The sequence below is a fragment of the Chiloscyllium punctatum genome, chromosome 2, assembly GCF_047496795.1.
Source record: "Chiloscyllium punctatum isolate Juve2018m chromosome 2, sChiPun1.3, whole genome shotgun sequence".
NCBI lineage: Eukaryota > Metazoa > Chordata > Chondrichthyes > Orectolobiformes > Hemiscylliidae > Chiloscyllium > Chiloscyllium punctatum.
Genome location: NC_092740.1, coordinates 41,102,461 through 41,123,299, shown reverse-complemented (window position 1 = coordinate 41,123,299; position 20,839 = coordinate 41,102,461). Strand labels below are relative to the sequence as shown.

The following is a 20,839-nucleotide window of genomic DNA, read 5'->3' as shown; positions in this document are numbered from 1 at the left end:
ATTGATTCTGGTTATGTAGAGATTTTCTTATGAGATGTCAAGTACGTTGGGTTTGCACTAATCGGAGTGTAGAAGAAAGAGCAGGATAGACCATTCTGCTATAACATGCGTTTTGTCAACACAAATTTGCTGTAAAACGATTGACGAATTGGGGATGCTGTTTCTAAAGAATAAACTTTTAAAATGCGTGTTAGGTGTAATTCCATCACCAACACTTTAAGCACTGTTTCTAAATCGTGATTTGCTATAACGCAGATTTGCACATGAACACAACCCTTGCATTATAGAAGAACTGACAGTAATGTTATTGGAACGTATAGAATTTTTAGGGGACTTGACAGGATAGATGCAGAGAGTTTATTTACCCTTGTGGGAGAGTCTAGGACCAGAGATCATAATCTCAGAGTAAAGGGTCACCAATTTCAGACAGAGATGAGGATATATTTTTCTCTCAGAGGGTAGAGAGTCTGTGGAATTCTTTACTGCAGAGGCCGAATCATTGGGTGTATACAAGACTGAGATTTTAAAAAGTGTAAAAAAGGGGAAAAGATAGGAAAGTACATCTGGTGATTATTAGATTGTTATTTTCAGATTATCAGATCAGCCAAGATCTCATTGTATGGCAGAACAGACTTGATGGGCTGAGTGGCCTACGTCTGGCTTGATGTTTTATGATCTAAAACCTGGAGAAATGGGCCTTACAGTTTGGACTGAACAAATAATTTGGCATTAATCCTCTGAGCAAGGGAGTTAATAATGCAGAAAATATCAGCTAAACTAGCAATTGTTTTGCAAATTTTGTCAAGAAATTCAGCCTTAGCACAATTGTAGAATTCCAGTTATATCTATTAGAGTTCTAATAAACACAGTTTTGTGTGTAGAAAATATATTTTAGAAATTACAGCCCATAATATTAATGTACAGACCCAAAAGCTAGCATTAAACTTGTGTATGAAGCAACTTCAGTGAAATCAGGTTTCTAGTGGTAGAATGGCGCACAGTGTGTTACATTGTGACAGGACAGACTTCTCAAATGTTGTTGAAATATCTTCTTGTGTTGTTGTGCTGACAATAAAAATAACTGAGGAGCAAATAGAAGCATGAAAATCCTAAACAGTGCGAATGGTTGGGTGGGGAATCCAATGTTTGTTCCCTCATTAAATCACTAACGAATACATTAAATCATTGGTGTTTAGTAAACTGAAGAAGTGCCATATTTGATCCTCTATCAAATGTTTAGTGATGCTTCACCAGATTTGGGAATGTAATTACTTTCCCTTCTATCAATAGGAAAATTAGGCATTTTGTGTCAATCAAGAAATTATGCAGTGGCAACAATAAGCAGGTAAGATTTTGAGTTGCTACTTTCTTCATTCTTTTCTATTGAAGGCATCAATTGAACTATATGTGAACTTTGATGGTGCTGATGAAAGCCATCATAGATAGTAATGAGGCTGTGTTATCATGTTACTGTGTTTTACAGGATTTAAAATTGCTGATATATTTCTTTATAATTAGGTAATTTTAATTGAGGTTTGAATAGTGAAACACTATTAAGCTCTCATTCTTATCTTACCTAATTAATGCTGTCCCTATTGAAGCTGCTGCAGTCATTCTTCAATTTCTAAGCAATTAGCTTAACTGGAGTTTCACCCATTCAGTGCTCCATTATACTCACTTATAATCATTGTGAAGCTCTGCCATTGTGAATCTTGTTACGTAATTGGATTTCTGTGAAATGTACCTTGTTCATATTTCTGAAGCAGTGTGAAAATTTTGCAGGATGTTGGCAGAGGAGCCCTGGGACTAGCAGGAAGATTTACTGCCAATTTAGGTGTTCTGTTATTGGGAGTCCTACTTCTAAAACTTAAGATTTTTTTTAACTTCTGATCAATTTTCTCTGTTAATTATCATTCCCTCCTCTCCTCTCGCCAAGTTTATCAATGGTATTTGGTTCCACCAATTCGTCACACAAAGTGAACATTCAGGGTAGATCACACAACTGAAATGTTGTGGGTGCAGGCTGGCAGTGAGGGCATCTCATAAAGTTGGGTGCAACGGTGGCTGTTGTCTCGCCATATCGGCTGACATTTGATTAATGGTCACTTAATCTACCCAATCTATGCCCTTCATAATTTTATATGTTTTAATTATGTTCCTTCTCAATCTCCACTGCTCGAAGGAAAACAACCCTGATCTGTCCAATCTCTCTTCATAGCTAACACTCTCCAGCCGAGGCAACATCATGATGACCTTCCTCTGCACCTTCTCCAATGTTATCACATACCTCCTATAATGTGGATTCTAGAACTGCTCACAATACTCTAGCTATGGCATAACCACACTTTATACAGTTCTAGCGTAACCTCTCTGCTCTCAAACTCTATGCCTAGGCTAATAAAGGGAGGTTTCCCAAATGCCTTCTTAACCACCTTATCCACCTGTCCTGATGCTTTAAGGGACTGGTATATATTCACATCAAGTTCCTCTGATCCTTCTTCTCAGGTACATCCCAGGATGCTACTGTTTATTGGATATTCCCTTGCCTTGTTTGTCCTGTCCAAGTGCATCACCTCACATTTATTCAGATTGACTTGAATTGAATTTGCCACTGATCAGTCCCATCTGGCCAGCCTGTCTATGTCCTCCTATAATTTAAAGCTATCTTCCTCACTGTTTAACACCCCGCCAATTGTTGTATGATATGTGAACTTAATGATCAACACTTCTATATTTAATTATAAATAATTTATTTAAGCAGAAGCATCAATGGCCTCAACTCTGACTCCTGTATGACATCATCTAGACACAGACATCCAGTTGAAAAAACACCCCTCAACCATCACCCTCTGGTTCCTGCCACTCAGTCAATTCTGAGTACAACTAGCCAAACTTCCTTGAATCCCATTGGCTTTGCTATTAGTCTGTCATTGCAGGGCCTTATCAAAAGCCTGACTAAAATCCAAGTAGACTACATCAAAAGTATTGCCCTCATTTACACGCTGTAGTCACCTCTTTGAAAAATTCAATCAAATTGGTCAGATATGACCTTCCCTTAACAAAACCATGATGCTTGTTCTTGATAAATCCCTGCTTCTCCAAGTGCAGATTAATTTTATCCCTCAGAATTACTTCCAATAGTTTCCCCCATCACTGAGATTAGATTGGCCTATAATTTCCTGGTTTACCTCTTTTTCCCTTCTTGAATAACAGTACCACATTGGCTGTCCTCCTGTCCTCTTGTACCTCTCCTGTGGCCAGATTGGAAATGAAAATTTCTGCAAGCATCCCGCTATTTCCTGTCTTGCCTCACTCTACAATCTGGGATACATTTCATCCGCTCCTGGAGATTTACCTGCTTTTTACCCTGCCAGGACATTCAGAACTTCTTCTCTGTCTGTGCTAATTTCTTTCACTGTTTCACAGACCTTCTCCCTAATACCTATACCCCATTGTCCCTCTCACCAATGGACCTCGACCCAAAGTATTCATTTAAAACCCTACCTGTTCTGCATATATATTACTCTGTGGTCCTTAATGGGCCCTACTCCTTCGTAGTTATCCTTTTACTCTTAATATAAATCAGCCTAGGATTTCCCATTCTTTTGCCAGCCAGTATCCTTTCATGTCTCTTCTCAGATTGCCTGATTTCCTTTTTTGAAGAATCTTCTAGCTGGACTGGAAAGATAAATCACATTGGGCATGAAGGACTTCACATACACTTGCCATAGATTTGAATCCTATTCCTTGGTGGGCACTGATACAAAATATTAATTTAGTAGCTCAGCTGTGCCTCTCCCTGTACTAGGATAGGAACACTTAATGAAATTCCTTCAGTCACTATCTTAACTGTTAAAATTGATATCAGAGGAATTTCATTTAATCATTAATGACTTGTTTAATGATTTGTGTAACTCTCTCCTTGCCGGTGTACGACTCATACCTGAACCTGGCTTAGTGTCTTACAGTTGGCATTTTAGACATTGTCAACAAATTATTAACTTGTCCTTAGAATATATCAAAATAGTCTGAAGGTGGGATGAGCTTTGTTTTAGATAATACACTGTTTATAAGTCTTAAAACTCAATCATATTTGTGGTATTAATTTATTTCATTTGTTTCACCTATTAGATTTACAATATGCACAGTGAAGACAAATATATGGAAGAAAATTCTCAATCAGGTGAGACAAATCAAACCTTTCTTTGTTTTTCTTGGTGTTGGTATCTGGTCACTTCAGGATTCCTGATGAAGGGCTTATGCCCGAACATCGACTCTCCTGCTCCTCCGATGCTGCCTGACCTGCTTTTTCAGCACCATACTTTTTGACTTCAGGGCTCATAAATTTGTTGTGGAGACAGATGGTGATGTCCTATACTTTCATTGTGTGCAAGGTTTCGCCATATAGATTTTCCAACTGGATGTCAGACCAGCCTTGGCTTCTTAGTTGGGTTAGGAAGTTGCTACTGGACCCTGACCCCACTGGGGGTGAGGAGAGTTGGTGTGGTCCAGTCCCAAGGGTTACAGTAGAGAAAGGGGGCAGGGTCCAATCTTTGGCCCCAGGGTGGGGACACAGCACTATATTCCATCTGGCATTGGATTTCTGACAGATAGGGGTGAGACTTTGGAGAGCTGATCTGAATTGATTGAAGTTGTCAATTTAAACATGAATAATTCTCCTTATTTAAGGACCCATGCAAAACCTTAGGGTTTCAAAGAAAGAATTCCAGAAGAGATTGATATTTTACTCAAAGTTAACTTATCTGCAAAATTAATTCGGCAAAATTGGACATCCAATCCCTCTACACCTCCATCCGCCATGATCAGGGCCTCCAAGCCCTCCTTTTCTTCCTCTCCCAATGTCCCCAACAGTACCCTTCCACTGGCACTCTCATTTGATTGGCTGAACTGGTCCTCACCCTTAACAATTTCTCCTTCGAATCCTCCCACTTCCTCCAGATGAAAGGGGTAGCCATGGGCACACGTATGGGCCCCAGCTATGTCTGTCTCTTTGTTGGCTACATAGAACAGTCCATCTTCCGTAGTTCCACGGGCACCACTCCCCACCTCTTCCTCCGCTACATTGATGACTGCATCGGTGCCACCTCGTGCTCCCATGAGGAGGTTGAGCAGTTCACCACCTTCACCAACACATTCCACCCTGACCTTAAATTCACCTGGACCATCTCTGACACCTCCTTCCCCTTTCTGGACCTCTCCATTTCCATCAATGATGACCAACTTGACACTGACATTTTTTACAAACTCACTAACTCCCATAGCTACCTGAATTACACCTCTTCCTACGTTACCTTCTGCAAAAATGCTATCCCATATTCCCAATTCCTCCGCCTCTGCTGTATCTGCTCCCAGGAGGACCAGTTCCACCAGAACACACAGATGGCCTCCTTCCTTAAAGACAGCAATTTCCCTTCCCACGTGGTTGAAGATGCCTTCCAACACATCTCATCCACATCACGCACCTCCACCCTCAAGCGCCACCCCTCCCACCGTAACAAGGACAGATCGTCCCTGGTCCTCACCTTCCACCCTACCAACCTCCGCATAAACCAAATCATCTGCCGACATTTCCACCACCTCCAAATGGACCCCACCACCAGGGATATATTTCCCTCCCCACCCTTTTCCGCAAAGACAGCTCTCTCCATGACTACCTGGTCAGGTCCACGCCCCCCTCAACAACCCACTGTCCCCTCTTGGCACCTTCCCCTGCCACCGCAGGAATTGCAAAACCTGCAACCACACCTCCCCCCTCACCTCCATCCAAGGTCCCAAAGGAGCTTTCCATCAAAGTTTCACCTGCGCATCCACCAATGTCATTTATTGTATCTGTTGCTCCCGATGCAGTCTCCTTTACATTGGGGACACTGGACGCCCTCTCACAGAGAGCTTTAGAGAAAATCTCTAGGACACCCGCACCAATCAACCCCACCGTCCCATGGGCGAACATTTCAACTCCCCCTCCCACTCTGCTGAGGACATGCAGGTCCTGGGCCTCCTCCACCGCCACTCTCTCACCACCCTATGCCTGGAGGAAGAACGTCTCATCTTCTGCCTCGGACCACTTCAACCCCAGGGCATCATTGTGGACTTCACCAGTTTCCTCATTTCCCCTCCCCCACCTTACTCCAGTTCCAACCTTCCAGTTCAGCACCATCCTCATGACCTGTCCTACCTGCCAATCTTCCTTCCCACCTATCCACTCCACCCTCCTCTCCAACCTAACACCTTCAGCCCCACCCCCCCATCCACTACTGTACTCTTTGCTACCTCCTCCCCAGCCCCACCCCCCTTCCATTTATCTCTCCACCCCAGAGGCTCCCTGCCTTCATTCCTGATGAAGGGCATTTGCCCAAAACGTCGATTTTCCTGCTCCTCGGATGTTGCCTGACTTTCTGTGCTTTTCCAGCACCACTGTAAATTAATTAGTTGCGCAGTAAGATTTCCATCGATTAAAATTCATGGACAAGTGCAGGATGTTGCCTACTAATATATTCTGATTTGCAGAAGTCATCCGTGTTCACCTGATTGTTAAAGAAAAAAGACCCCAAGGACAACAAATTCTTCAGCAGCTGATCCGGACAGAGAGAAGAGACATAATCAGTTTAACCCACGTGTTCAGATTAAATACAACAATCAAAAGCTAGATTGGTTAAAATAATAACACTTTTCTATCAAGTAAGCCATGAGTAAGAAACAGAGACAGACCTTCAGTGTGAAACTATGCAACACTTCAAGACACAAAAGAATGTAGAAGCTTGGAACTTCCTTTCACAAACAGCAACTACTGTAAGGTCAATACGTTAGGCTTTGGTATCAAGAGCTATATCAGAGATATGAGGCAAAGGCAGGGGTATGGAGTTAAATTACAGATAGTCCATGATCCCCTCCAAACGTGGAACAGGCTGAATGGTCTACTCCTGTTCCTATAAGGTTACCTGGATCCTCCAAGAGAGACAATCATGATCAGATTGCTGCTTCAAACCTACTAATCTGCACCCCAAGGTTGCTCTGCATTTCTGGCCAAGCCTTCTGATCCCAACATCTTTGGGAGCAGAAATCCAATGATGCAGCATATCAGAGTGGTGTAAGAGGAAAGACCAGACTTACCCACTTTTTACAGCATTAACTGCCATAAGGAAAAATTCAATTGTCCAGTGTGAATGTTAGTGAATGGATGAACAATTGAACGGCTAGGGTGAGTGAAACAAGTTCAGCTGGGTAGTGTGGCACCATGGCAGGTGGCTGAGGTGCAAGTGGGTGAGATGATAGGGTGGAGGATCGGCGTGTGGGTAGGTGGATGGTAAGATCAGACTAGGAGCAGCAGTGGTCAAGTGCTGGTCAGGTTGTTTCAGGGGTCAGGGTAATGGGGTGGTGAAGTCCAGTTAGTTTTGGGCAGGTGTGTCATCAGGGTGTCAGGTGGGTAATTGGTGGGTCACGGGAGAATTAAGGGGCTAGTCAGGTCAGGTTAGAGCAGTCAGGGGGTGAAGGGACATAGAGTTCAGGTTGCCAAGAGTTAGGGCAGGGCTTTCAGTTGCATAGTAACCTAGGAGTTAGAATTTTCTCTCTAGCGGGTAATTATCTTTTAAGTCAAAACCATCTAACCTCTCTTGTTCAAAGTGAGAATAGGTGATTTGTTTGGAGTGACCCAGGTAGTAAGAGAATTTCCTATCATAATGGCAATTTATGGCTGGCATGGTTAGCACTGCTGCCTCACAGCACCAGGGACCTGGTTTCAATTCCTGCCTCAGGCGACTGTCTGTGTGGAGTTTGCACATTCTCACTGTGCCTGCTTGGGTTTCCTCCAGGTGCTCCGGTTTCCTCCCACAATCCAAAGATAGGTTGGGTGAACTGGCCATGTTAACTTGCCCATAGTGTTTGGTGCATTCATCAGAGGTAAGGGAATGGGTTTGGGTGAGTTACTTATTGGAGGGTCAGTGTGGACTTGTTGGGCAGAAGGGTCTGTTTCCACACTGAGGGAATCTAATCTAATAAGTTCAAACTTCCTGGGCAACTCACATGGAGTCAGTGCATCAGGATCTGTAAAGGTCCATTTGAGTACCTTGGATGCATCCAATTCATGACTAACCAACTGAGAGCCCCCTTTCGGTGGGAAAAGTAACCAGTTGGAACATTGCAAGTGAAGAGTGAAGCAGAATGAGCTTTAACCTATCTTGCAGTTCAGACATTTTGCAGCAAATATTAGCAAAAATTAAATATTATTTCAGATGGATTCCGAGAATATTGAGAACTTTGTAAACACATTATAAGCATATCCCATACGTTTCAAATACATAATTTATTATTTAGTGTTGTATAGTTCTCCAGTTGTCAGCAAAGGACACAAACAACTACAATGCACAATCATTTGAAGGTTAAAAATATTACATTTCACTCTGAGTAAATTGATATAATGACTTCAAATTTCATATCCAATCTATTGTCCTCTGTATGCTCATCCTGGGCCACTACAGACCCATCTATTGTGACAGTTGCTTATTGGTTGAAAGAGAAAATCCAAATGACTGTCATAATTTTCTTACTTCACAGATTCACAGTCGTTGAGATATAAAGATAGACGGAAAGGTTCCATTGATGTCAAATCAATAACATCAAGAAGAAGTGATGGTATGAACACATTTTTACAATTTTTACTGGGCTACGTTTGCTCTGAAAGTGCTAATGAGAATTATGGCTCTAATCACTACTTATAAATGAAAAGTTCAACAAATTTAGGTGAAATGTGGGCAGATTCACACTCACCTGCTAACATCCAAACAGTATAGTTCGAGTTATGTAATTCTGCTGTGAAAATGGCCTTTCAGTGTCTGTCTATTTAAGACAGGGATGAAGAGGAATTACTTATAAGAAATCAATTTGTGAAATTCTTTACAACAGAAGGACGTCAAAGCTAGGCTTTTAAGTATTTTCAAGGCTAATATAGATTTTAAATCAGTAACAAAATCAAGGGTTATAGGGAAAAGGTGAGAAAATGGATTATTACATTAAGAAAAGATTATTACATCTGCCATGATCTCATTGTAAGCTGGAGCAGATTTGATCGGTCAAATGACTTACTTTTGCACCTATGTTTTGTGATCATGTCTTTGAAATGTATTGAATGATTTGAGATTGTGCATTTGTGGGATAGATGGAAATTTATCATAGAAATCTAATGTCTTGTCATTTCATGCTTAAGAACTGTTTTCACAATATAGTAGGTGCTATGCACTGCCAAACACATTCACTAAAAATTAACAAGCATGGATTCTCATTCCTTTACATTTTAATTGTTATTTGAGATTTTTCAATTGTATAATATTATTCATTTTTTAATTTCACTCCCAAGTAATCTTCCAGCTTCTCTCTGTTGTCTTTATGTTCCTAATTTGATATTGAATTCTAATTTACATTTCCTTCTCAGTCTGCTGTTTATTTCTGAACAGTTCAATCTGATGGTTTAAGGGTCTACATTGTTGTCTTGTTTCCCTCACTGCAATGTTCCATGTCACATTTATAGCAAGCTGCCTTGTAACAAGGTATAAAGTTTATGCATTGCCAGGTCAGGGCTATCTAATGACAGCTACAGTTATTTGCCCTGTTACAGCAAATTATGTGCTGTTGTATTTTCACTTGAGTGAATAAAATGAAAAACTTGGCGCATGTGGATGAGGGTAGAGCAGTGGATGTAGTGTACATGGATTTTAGTAAGGCATTTGATAAGGTTCCCCATGGTAGGCTTATGCGGAAAGTCAGGAGGCATGGGATAGAGGGAAATTTGGCCAATTGGATAGAAAACTGGCTAACTGGTCGAAGGCAGAGAGTGGTGGTAGATGGTAAATATTCAGCCTGGAGCCCAGTTACAAGTGGAGTTCCGCAGGGTTAAGTTCTGGGTCCTCTGCTGTTTGTAATTTTTATTAATGACTTAGATGAGGGAGTCGAAGGGTGGGTCAGTAAATTTGCAGATGATACGAAGATAGGTGGAGTTGTGGACAGTGAGGAGGGCTGTTGTCGGCTGCAGAGGGACTTAGATATGATGCAGAGCTGGGCTGAGGAGTGGCAGATGGAGTTCAACCCTGCCAAGTGTGAGGTTGTCCATTTTGGAAGAACAAATAAGAATGCGGAATACAGGGTTAATGGTAAGGTTCTTAGTCAGGTGGAGGAACAGAGGGATCTTGGGGTCTATGTACATAGATCTTTGAAGGTTGCCACTCAGGTGGATAGAGTTTGTAAGAAGGCCCATGGAGTATTATCTTTCATTAGCAGAGGGATTGAATTCAAGAGTCGTGAAGTGATGTTGCAGCTGTACAGGACTTTGGTTAGGCCACAGTTGGAGTACTGTGTGCAGTTCTGGTCGCCTCACTTTAGGAAAGATGTGGAAGCTTTGGAGAGGGTGCAGTGAAGATTTACCAGGATGTTGCCTGGAATGGAGAGTAGGTCGTACGAGGATAGGTTGAGAGTTCTCGGCCTTTTCTCGTTGGAACGGCGAAGGATGAGGGGTGACTTGATAGAGGTTTATAAGATGATCAGAGGAATAGATAGAGTAGACAGTCAGAAACTTTTTCCCCGGGTACAACAGAGTGTTACAAGGGGACATAAATTTAAGGTGAAGGGTGGAAGGTATAGGGGAGATGTCAGGGGTGGGTTCTTTACCCAGAGAGTGGTGGGGGCATGGAATGCGCTGCCCGTGGGAGTGGTAGAGTCAGAATCATTGGCGACCTTTAAGCGGCATTTGGATAGGTACATGGATGGGTGCTTAATCTAGGTTAGAAGTTCGGCACAACATCGTGGGCCGAAGGGCCTGTTCTGTGCTGTATTGTTCTATGTTCTATGTTCTAAATTATTTTCACAGAAGACAAGTTTTGTTGGTGAATGCTGATCTCATATTTATATTGAAGATTTGAGTTATTTGAGGGATTTGTACTATTTCATTGGTTTTATTAATTTCTGTATTTAAATTCTCTAATCATCAAATAACCTTATAGCACAAAGCGCCTGCAACAGACATTGAATACCTTGAGCGTGTGACACATCTGAAAGCCCTTTCTTTGGTATTCATTTCTCCAGGGAGTTCGTACAATCGACGGCATTCCTCAATGGCAAGGATTCATTCCATGACAATTGAAGCTCCAATCACCAAGGTAACTTTTAATAAAGGTAACATTTCTATTCTGTGAATACGGCTGGATTGTTGTATATCTTTAGAATTTAGCAGATAAGTCTGAACAGTGTACACCAATTCTTATAGAGGTCTGAGAGACATGGGCTATGGTAAGATGGGCAGCGGAACTGGGCAACAAATGTGACAAGGCCCATCTTGATGTTGCGATCATCTTGTTCCATCTTTTATCGTTTTCAGAAGCAGTAGGGCAGGATTCTTGTGAGCCAATAGCAAAATTCCAGTCGATGATTATTATTGATTCTTAAACACCTTGTTAAGCCGCAATGTCCCCTGTTAATATTCCATCTTAGCAAGCTCACTAAACATGTGAGACATCAGGTAACCAAAGGTTGTACCTGGGGAATTCAGCTCGCTGCTTGCTCCAGACCACCTCCATTTTGGTCACTGGCCAACAACATCTCAGGGCACGAATCTCATGTACCAGCCAAATGCATTCATCCTCTGCACATATTTGCATCTGTCATTTGCCAACCCAACACAAACATCCTGGCCTATCTGTTATCCCCTCACAGTGCATTTTGGATGGAAGCACTTGATTGCTCTCTTAGTGCTTACTAACTTAGTGCCTAGCTGCTTGCTCACAGCATCCCATCTGTTAACACAGTTAACACAATAATAAGGTCATCTCCTGCCTGGAGCTGAGCAGGTGCCTGGTCTTCCGAGTGCCAGCAGCCGAGGACATTCGTTCCTCAGCCAAATGTGAAGTTGTCACAGTGAGGTGCTCACCAGATGCCTGTGGTTACCATTGAGATATCTGGATCTGTGCTGATGTGGAGATAAAGGAGGCAGCCTTACCAATGTTTCACCTGAAACCTTGGTACTTTCATCCTCAGAAGTCTAGGAGGGCAGTACTTCTGCAGCCAGCCACTCCTCTGTGAGTGCATCAGGAGTCTTGTGGAAGCTGCCAAACAAAGAAAGAGAAGGCATTGAAGCCAGTGGTTCCACATGGTGTGCAGCGAGTGAGAGGGCTAGTCGGGGTTGATGGGAGGGTGGCAGTGGTATGCAGAGAGGTATTTAATCATTTGGTGAGAACTGGATGTTTCTGCATCCCTGCAGAAGTGGTTTCAGTCTTCTCCTGTGAGAGCCAGGACTCCCCTCAAAGGAGGTAAGGGTACAGATGTCATAGAGCCATAGAGATGTACAGCATGGAAACAAACCCTTCAGTCCATGCCAACCAGATATCCCAACCCAATCTAGTCCCACCTGCCAGCACCCGGCCCATATCCTTCCAAACCTTCCTATTCATATACCCATCCAGATGCCTTTTAAATGTTGCAATTGTACCAGCCTCCACCACCTCCTCTGGCAGCTCATTCCACACGTGCACTATCCTCTGCATGAAAACGTTGCCCCTGAGGTCTCTTTTATATCTTTCCCCTCTCACCCTAAACCTATGCCCTCTAGTTCTGAAATCCCCCACCCCAGGGAAAAGACCTTGTCTATTTACCCTCACCATGCCCCTCATGATTTTATAAACCTCTATAAGGTCACCCCTCAGCCTCCGACGCTCCAGGGGAAACAGCCCCAACCTACTCAGCCTCTCCCTATAGCTCAAATCCTCCAACCCTGGCAATATCCTTGTAAATCTTTTCTGAACCCTTTCAAGTTTTACAACATCTTTCTGATAGGAAGGAGACCAGAATTGCATGCAATATTCCAACAGTGGCCTAACCAATGTCCTTTACAGCCACAACATGACCTCCCATCTCCTGTACTCAATATTCTGTCCAATAAAGGAAAACATACCAAATGCCTTCTTCACTATCCTATCTACCTGCGACTCTACTTTCAATGAGCTATGAACTTGCACTCCAAGGTCTCTTAAATGCAGCACCTCACATTTAAATTAAACTCCATCTTCCACTCCTCAGCCCTTTGGCTCATCTGTCAGGCACCATCTCCCTCTTCTGCCAGTCTTCCAGGAAGCAGACTCCTCTCATTTGCACCACCCTGGTCACTGGAACCTCCAGGCCCCTGTTGAAGAATCATAGTCCAATCTTCTCCTTCTCTGTCATGTTCTGATTCTCTCCTTGAATAAACAAGGCAGCTTCGTAATGCCAGTGTTCATCTGGGTGGACAGCAGCATTTTAAATGTAGTGCAGGAGTAAGGAATGCCAACCTTTGGGCAGATTCTGCTCGTGGCAAGTTGTTCGGAAAGGGCATGTGGTAAATTGGGATGGTATTCAAATGTGAGCGATGCCATTGGATGCGGTAGGCATTTAGTAAGACACGTTTGATGCAAACTCACTTGGACCCTTGATGAAAAAGCTTTGAAAACCTCCTTGCAACTTGGATTTAATCAAAAAATGTAGGTTTCAGCCAATAGATTCTAATAATCATCTCTTTGAAGTTCTCAACCACGTTGTCATACATTGTATCATTCAAATAGCACAAATGAATATTATGTTGACAAGAGCTAAGTGTAAACTTACATTTAATAATTTAATGTGTTTTGTACTTAGCATGTCATCGATAAACTAGTCCAAGAATAGGGCACCCAATTTTCAAAAAATCAGACCGAAGTTATTTAAGATGTCAATGTGAGAATGTAGGTGTAGTGGACAGTGAAGAAGGTTATCTCGGAGTACAACGGGATCTTGATCAGATGGGCCAATGGGCTGAGGAGTGGCAGAGGGAGTTTAATTTAGATAAATGTGAGGTGCTACATTTTGGAAAGGCAACTCAGAGCAAAACTTATACACTTAATAGTAAGATCCTGGGGAGTGTTGCTGAACAGAGACCTTGGAGTGCAGGTTCATAGTTCCTTGAAAGTAGAATCACAGGTAGATAGGATAGTGAAGAAGGCGTTTGGTATGCTTTCCTTTATTGGGCAGCGTATTGAGTACAGGAGTTGGGAGGTCATGTTGCAGTCGTACAGAATATTAGTTAGGCCACTTTTGGAATATTGTGTTCAATTCTGATCTGCCTCCTATCGGAAGGATATTGTGAAACTTGGAAGGGTTCAGAAAAGATTTGCAAGGATGTTGTCAGAATTGGAGGGTTTGAGCTACAGGGACAGGCTGAATAGGCTGGGGCTGTTTTCCCTGGAGCATTGGTGGGGGGGTGGGGGGGGGGTGACCTTATATGGGTTTGTATAATCATGAGGAGCAAATATAGATAAATAGACAAGGTCTTTTCCCAGGGTGGGGGAGTCCAGAACTAGAGGACATAGGTTTAGGGTGAGAGGGAAAGATATAAAAGGGTCCTAAGGGGCAACTTTTTCAGGCAGAGGATGGTGCATGAATGGAATGAGCTGCCAGAGGAAGTGGTGGAGACTGGTACAATTACAACATTTAAAAGGCACCTGGATGGGTATATGAATAGGAAGGGTTTAGAGGGATATGGACCGGGTTCTGGCAAAAGGTACTAAATTAGGACTAGGTTAGGATATCTGGTCAGTATGGACGAGTTGGACCAAAGGATCTGTTTCTCCTATTGTATATCTCTATGACTCTATGAGAAGGGCATACCAATGACCAAAAACAATAGATGCCATGGCAATGAAGGTGCCCTTCATCTCAGTTTTGTTTCCAAAGTCCCCCTTAAAATTAAAATAACTATGTACTGCGATGCCTGTTCTTCATAGGGTCATCAGCAGAGTCTCTGAGGTTAATCTCACAGATTTGTGTTCCACCCACCATTTTTAAAACCCATACAATGCACCTCAACTCCACGTTGAGATGAGGAGATCTGTCTCTTGGAGCCGAGGCATGGGTCTGAATGATGGTGGTGGTTTCGAGAGGGGTTGGGTTCGGTGGGGGTGTTGGGTTAATGGATGGGTCAAGGTTGCTCAACAACCTAATTTCCTGTCCATAGGAAATCCTTTCATCCATCCTTTGTCATCTGTCCAAAACCTCAACACTCATTGAGCAGATACAATCAGGGATGACACAGCAGAGCAATGCCATAGAATGCCAGTAACTTGACATGATAAAGAATAGTGGTTCAAAGGATTAAGGTAACATATTGGCTCCCTGGTGAAATATATAGTTTTACCATTGCATTGACTTTTGGGAGTACATTAGATCAGTTGGTAAAAAATACTCTGCAAATGTTTATCCATGGTTCGAAGAAAAACAGCTTTTATGTACACCCACATTATTGATTTTAGATGCAATAGAGGCTTCTTAAAAAAGTAATATTTTTCCTTCTTTTCCATTTTCAAAGGTTATCAATATAATTAACACAGCCCAAGAGAACAGTCCAGTAACAGTTGCTGAGGCCTTGGACAGAGTTCTGGAAATATTGCGAACAACTGAGCTCTACTCACCTCAGCTTGGCAATAAAGATGATGATCCTCACACTAATAATCTTGTTGGAGGGCTCATGACTGTGAGTTAGTAAGGAACAGCTTTCAGACTCATACATTTTTGCATTATTGTACTGACTATTGGAGTACACATTTCTGAATCAAGCCATCAGATGTAACATGACATTTGATAAAACCATGAAGTGTTGACTTCTCTAGCCCTGGATTAGAAAGAAAGAAAATCACGCAGAAATCCTTATTCTTATTTGTACCTCAATAAGTCAGAAAAGAACGTCTTGAAAGAAACGGGTGAAAATGACAGGCATAAAAATGGCCCAGCAAGTCTCCCATGCTCATAGAGCTGAAACATTAGATCCTTCACAACATCCTCAGCTCATCCCCAGGAGATGCCAAAGAAATCAAGAAAACCGAGACTCAACAAGGGAATGAAGATTTCTCTCTGATTTGCTCAGACAATCAAAGCCAGTCCTGCATATCGAATCATTTATTTGTGGGTGTTTGAGTGTGACCAGGGTTAATCTGAGCTACAGTGACCCACAGGTGAATGTCTTTATCACTCCACATCACCAGGCCTCACACATGAAGAAGCAGCGTTTGGGTGAACTGCACCTAAGCGTTAGTTCCTAGCTCCACGAGGAGCAGAGGAGAAACTGAAGGGGGCTGTCTGGGTTAGGGCAGGTGTTTGTGGGTTCCTTACAAGTGAGAGGTAATTTTTCAACAACTCGTTTTCAATGCAGAACATGATCTACAGGAAATATACATTGGAAATGTGCTTAGGTTTGCTTTCCAGAAGCACGGATTCAGAGAATTACCCACACAGGCCACATGTAACAACATCTATAGAGAATGACCACCTTGTGGTTGATTTATTGACTGTGGTTGAGTTTGAGTGGTTTCATTTGGTAACTTCATCTTTTGAAACAGCCAACAGATAGCCACTACAGCTAAGTGGCCATTAAAGTAAGTGCTTTCCTGGGATAGCTGGAGCCTGATGAGCTCTCCATGTAGCTTATCGCTCCCTGTAAGGCAGATCCTGATTGTATGATAGGGATCAATCATTATCTACAAGCAGCTTGGAGAACTAACAAGCTCACGCCATTCCCAGAGAGATTGCAACTTCCACGGCCTTATTTCCACAGGCAGGTTTTGATTTCTAGCCAAAGCCATTAAATTCCCAGTGTGCATAACAGATGGGAATGATATCCATTAGTAAATAAGTAGTGGATTGTGGGGACAAGCCCTGGAAGGCCATGGGTCTCTTTACACTTGACCTGTTGGCAAAGGAAATTTAAAATGTATTTTAAAAACTTACCTTGCTGAGTCTCTCATAGCCATGGTTTAAATTCGTCAAGTTCATCCTGGTGGGAAAGCCATTTCTGTTCCCCTTCTTAAATCCTTTCATGGGATCTGTGCATCGCCAGGGTAGTTAGTATTTATTGGCCATCCCTAACTGCCCTAAGTCGCTGCAGCCCATGTGGTGTAGGCACACCCACCATGCTGTTAGACAGAGATGTAACATTTTAACCCAGTAACTGTAAAAGAACATTGACATCTTTCCAAGCCACAATGTCCTAGAACTTGGAGGGACCTTGTATGTGATGGTGTTCCTGCGGATCTTCTACCCTCGTGTTTTTGGGTGGTACCACTGAAACCTAACCTGCATGTATAAGAACAAATTCCATCGGCTTCAATCTTGACATGAGATTCTTCAATACTTTCAAGTGTATCCTTTCAAACAGTTGCCAATTATTGTTAAAGGTAAAAAGAAGGACTGAGGCAACATAAATACAAAATTGGCTATGGGATAGGAAACAGAGAGCGATGATTATTTGTTTTCTTTTTCGAGCTGAATGAAGGTACATAGTGGGGTCAATATTGGGACCCTTACCGTACCTTAATATAGAAATTATCTAGAACTTGATGTGTAGTAGACAATTTTAAAGTTTGTGGATGACATAAAACTTGGCAGAATTGTAAACTGTGAGGAGGACAGTATAGAATTTCAAAATTGCGTTTACTCATTGGTACATTGGGCAGAAAGGTGGCCGATGAAGTTCAATGTGAATATGTGTGAGATAATGCATTTTGGTACAAAGGAAATGAAGAGAAAGTACAAAATAGAGACTGCTATTTTAAAGGGTGTACAAGAGCTGGGACCTGGAAGTGTATGTACCGAAGTAATTAAAGATGGCAAAATGGGTAGAGATGGCTATCCATAAAATGTACAGTATTCTAGGCTTCATAATTAGGACATAGTATACAAGAGCAGGGAGATTATGTTTAACTTGCATGAGACATTGGTTAGACCACAGGAGTATTGTGCACAGTTCTGCACACCAAACTATAACAAGGACGTCAATACGCTGGAGAGAATGCAGAAAGGTTTGACAGGAATGAGATGCTTTGGTTATGAGGGAGATTGGAAAAGTTTGAATTATTTTACTTGGAGAGGATTGGAGAGTATAGTTGATAGAAATTTTCAATAATAAGAGGAGTTTTGATGGAGTGGAAATGGAGAAACTGCCCCTTCCATAAATGGATTTAGAATAAGAGGGCACAGTTCTGAAGTGCTTTGGAAAGATAGAAAAGAACTGGTCTGTGTTTGGAAAGAACTGTCTGAACCTAATGGACACAGATTCAGTTAAGGCATTGGATGATTATACAAATGGAAACAATGTGTAGGAGTTTCGGGGTAAAAGCAAGAGGTTAACACAAAGTTAAAATGTTTAGAGAGCCAGTTGGGTTGAATGACCTCCTTCTACAGTCTAATGATTCAATGGAATTTGTGTTAAGCTTGATACTATTTTAAGATTTGGCCGTCACAGTATTAATTATTGGAGTGTGTTTTGATGCTGTGCTTTAAGAATAATTTATTGGTACAGAGTGTAAGACTGTCCTTTTGATGTTTCAGGATGGGTTAAGAAGATTGTCCAGCAATGAATACATTTTCTCTAAAAGTAAGTCTGACTTGCATTTATTCTTTATGGTTTGCCAACAATATTGGAATGTAAATGTACAGCAATTGCAGAAATATGATGACCTATCTTTGGTTCCTTCCTTCCAAACTTTCTAACCATGGATATGACACCACTGTAATATATTAAAACATTTTTAATAAATATATATATATATTTTCAATTGGTAGCCCATTCCTTTGCTTCCCCAAGAGATCTGCTGTGACCCATCATGTTAGTTACTCAGATGTGAAGTTCCTAATCTGCAAATTATACAAACTTAGAGCTCCATCTGCATTTCACATTGAAACTGAGCACTCCACGTCTGGAACAGATGACAGTGTGCTACGTATACTGTTTTAGTAACTGCTTGGCTATTTATGCAGGGCCTTTGAAGTTGCATTGCAAATTTTGTACATTATTCTTAACATATGCTCACATACTGAATTCCAGAAAGTGTACAGGAAATTGGGTTGCAGGTGATTGTTTAAAAATAAGAGGTAGGCCGGTTAGAACAGAGTTGAGGAGAAATGTCTTCAACCAAGAGAGTGGTGGATATATGGAATGCTCTGCCCCAGAAGGTAGTGGAGGCCAAGTCTCTGGATACTTTCAAGAAAGAGATGGATAGAGCTTTTAAAAATAGTGGAATCAAGGGTTATGGGGATAAGGCAGGAACAGATATTGATGGTAGATGATCAGCCATGATCATAATGAATGGTGGTGCTGGCTCAAAAGGCCGAATTGCCTACACCTGCACCTATTGTCTATTGTATTTGAATGAAGTAAAGAGAAAAATGTAACTCTATTGAATGCATTTACTGTATGCTTAGAGTTATTGCTTTGATAACTCTTTTGAAAAAGTTGCTGAGTACCTAGTTGATTCAGAGTGAACGAATTCTCTAGGTTAATTTAAATATAGTTGATCAAATGTGTCAAGATGGATGTCTGTCTCCAAGAACTGTGGGCTAATCAAAAGGCTGACAGATTTCAAGTGTATCCTTTCAAACAGTTGCCAATTATTGTTAAAGGTAAAAAGAAGGACTGAGGCAACATAAATACAAAATTGGCTATGGGATAGGAAACAGAGAGCGATGATTATTTGTTTTCTTTTTCGAGCTGGATGAAGGTACATAGTGGGGTCCCTGTAACCAGGTCTAAGTCTGCTTCTCTCTGGGGCCAGGCTGACTCCCTCCTGTACCTTAACTGACCCAAACACTGCCAGGTTATTTTTATTCATTCATGGGATATGGGTATCGTTGACTGGCCAGCATTTATTGTCCATCTCTAGTTGCCCTTGAGAAGGTGATAAATTGCCTTCTTGAACTGCTGCAGTCACGTGTTGTAGGTTTACCCACAATGCCCTTAAGGAGGGAATTTTGACCTAGCAACAGTGAAGAGATGATGACATATTTCCAAGTCAGAATCGTGAGTGGCTTGGAGGGGAACTTGAAGGTGGTGGTATTCCCATGAATCTACTGCCCTTGTCCTTCTAGATGGAAATGGTCATGTGTTTGGAAGGTGCACTCTAAGGATCTTTGATGAATTTCTGCAGCACATCTTGGAGATAATACATGCTGCCTACTACTGAGTGTCAGTGGTGGAGGGAGTGGATGCTTGTAGCTGTGGTGACAATCAAGCAAAACTGGAATCAATAGATATTAGGGGGCAAACTTTCCAGTGGCTGGAGTCATGCCTGACATGTAGGAAGATGGCTGTGGTTCTTGGTGGTCAGTCATCCCAGCTTCCAGGACATTTCTGCAGGAGGTCCTCAGCCCAAACATCTTCAGCACCTTCCTTCTATCATAAGGTCAGAAGTGGGGATGTTCGCTGATGATTGCATAATGTTCAGCACCATTCTGGACTCCTCAGATACCGAAGCAGTCCATGTTCAAATGCAACAAGATCTGGACAATATCTAACAAGACTTGGGCTGACAAGTGGCAAGTAACTTTTGCATCACACAAATGTCAGGCAATGCTCATCACTAATAAGGGACAATCTAACCACCAGCCTTTGACATTCAATAGGGTTACCAGTGAATCCTCCACTTTCAGCATCCTGGGAGTTATCAATGACCAGAAACTCAACTGCAGTCACCACATAAGCATGTTGGATACAAGAACAGGTCAGAAACTAGGAATACTGTGGCAAGTAACTCACCTCCTTACTCTTCAAAGCCTGCCCACCATCTACAAGACACAAGTCAGGAATGGATTGGAATACTCCCCATTTGCCTGGATGTGTGCAGTCCCAACAACACTCAAGAAGCTTGATTTGCAGTGGTTACATTGACTCTTATTGGAGATGGTCATAGCCTGGAATTTGTGTGGTGCAAATATTACTTACCAATTGTCACCCCAAGTCTGGCTATCGTCCAGATCTTGTTGCATTTGAACACAGTCTATTTTTATA

At 42.0% G+C, this 20,839-nt stretch overlaps 1 protein-coding gene across 5 annotated transcripts in view; it reads left to right on the top strand.

Annotated features, from left to right (window-relative positions):
- The window catches only part of pde8b (phosphodiesterase 8B), a 311,487-nt gene that overhangs the window by 268,226 nt on the left and 22,422 nt on the right, over window positions 1-20,839 (top strand). For all 5 annotated transcript variants that reach the window (XM_072547546.1, XM_072547538.1, XM_072547530.1 and 2 more), the window contains 6 exons: window positions 1,291-1,345; window positions 4,132-4,183; window positions 8,572-8,649; window positions 11,089-11,162; window positions 15,371-15,535; window positions 18,385-18,430. In XM_072547546.1, the coding sequence (XP_072403647.1) occupies window positions 1,291-1,345; window positions 4,132-4,183; window positions 8,572-8,649; window positions 11,089-11,162; window positions 15,371-15,535; window positions 18,385-18,430 (470 nt within the window). The remainder of the gene's footprint in view (window positions 1-1,290; window positions 1,346-4,131; window positions 4,184-8,571; window positions 8,650-11,088; window positions 11,163-15,370; window positions 15,536-18,384; window positions 18,431-20,839) is intronic.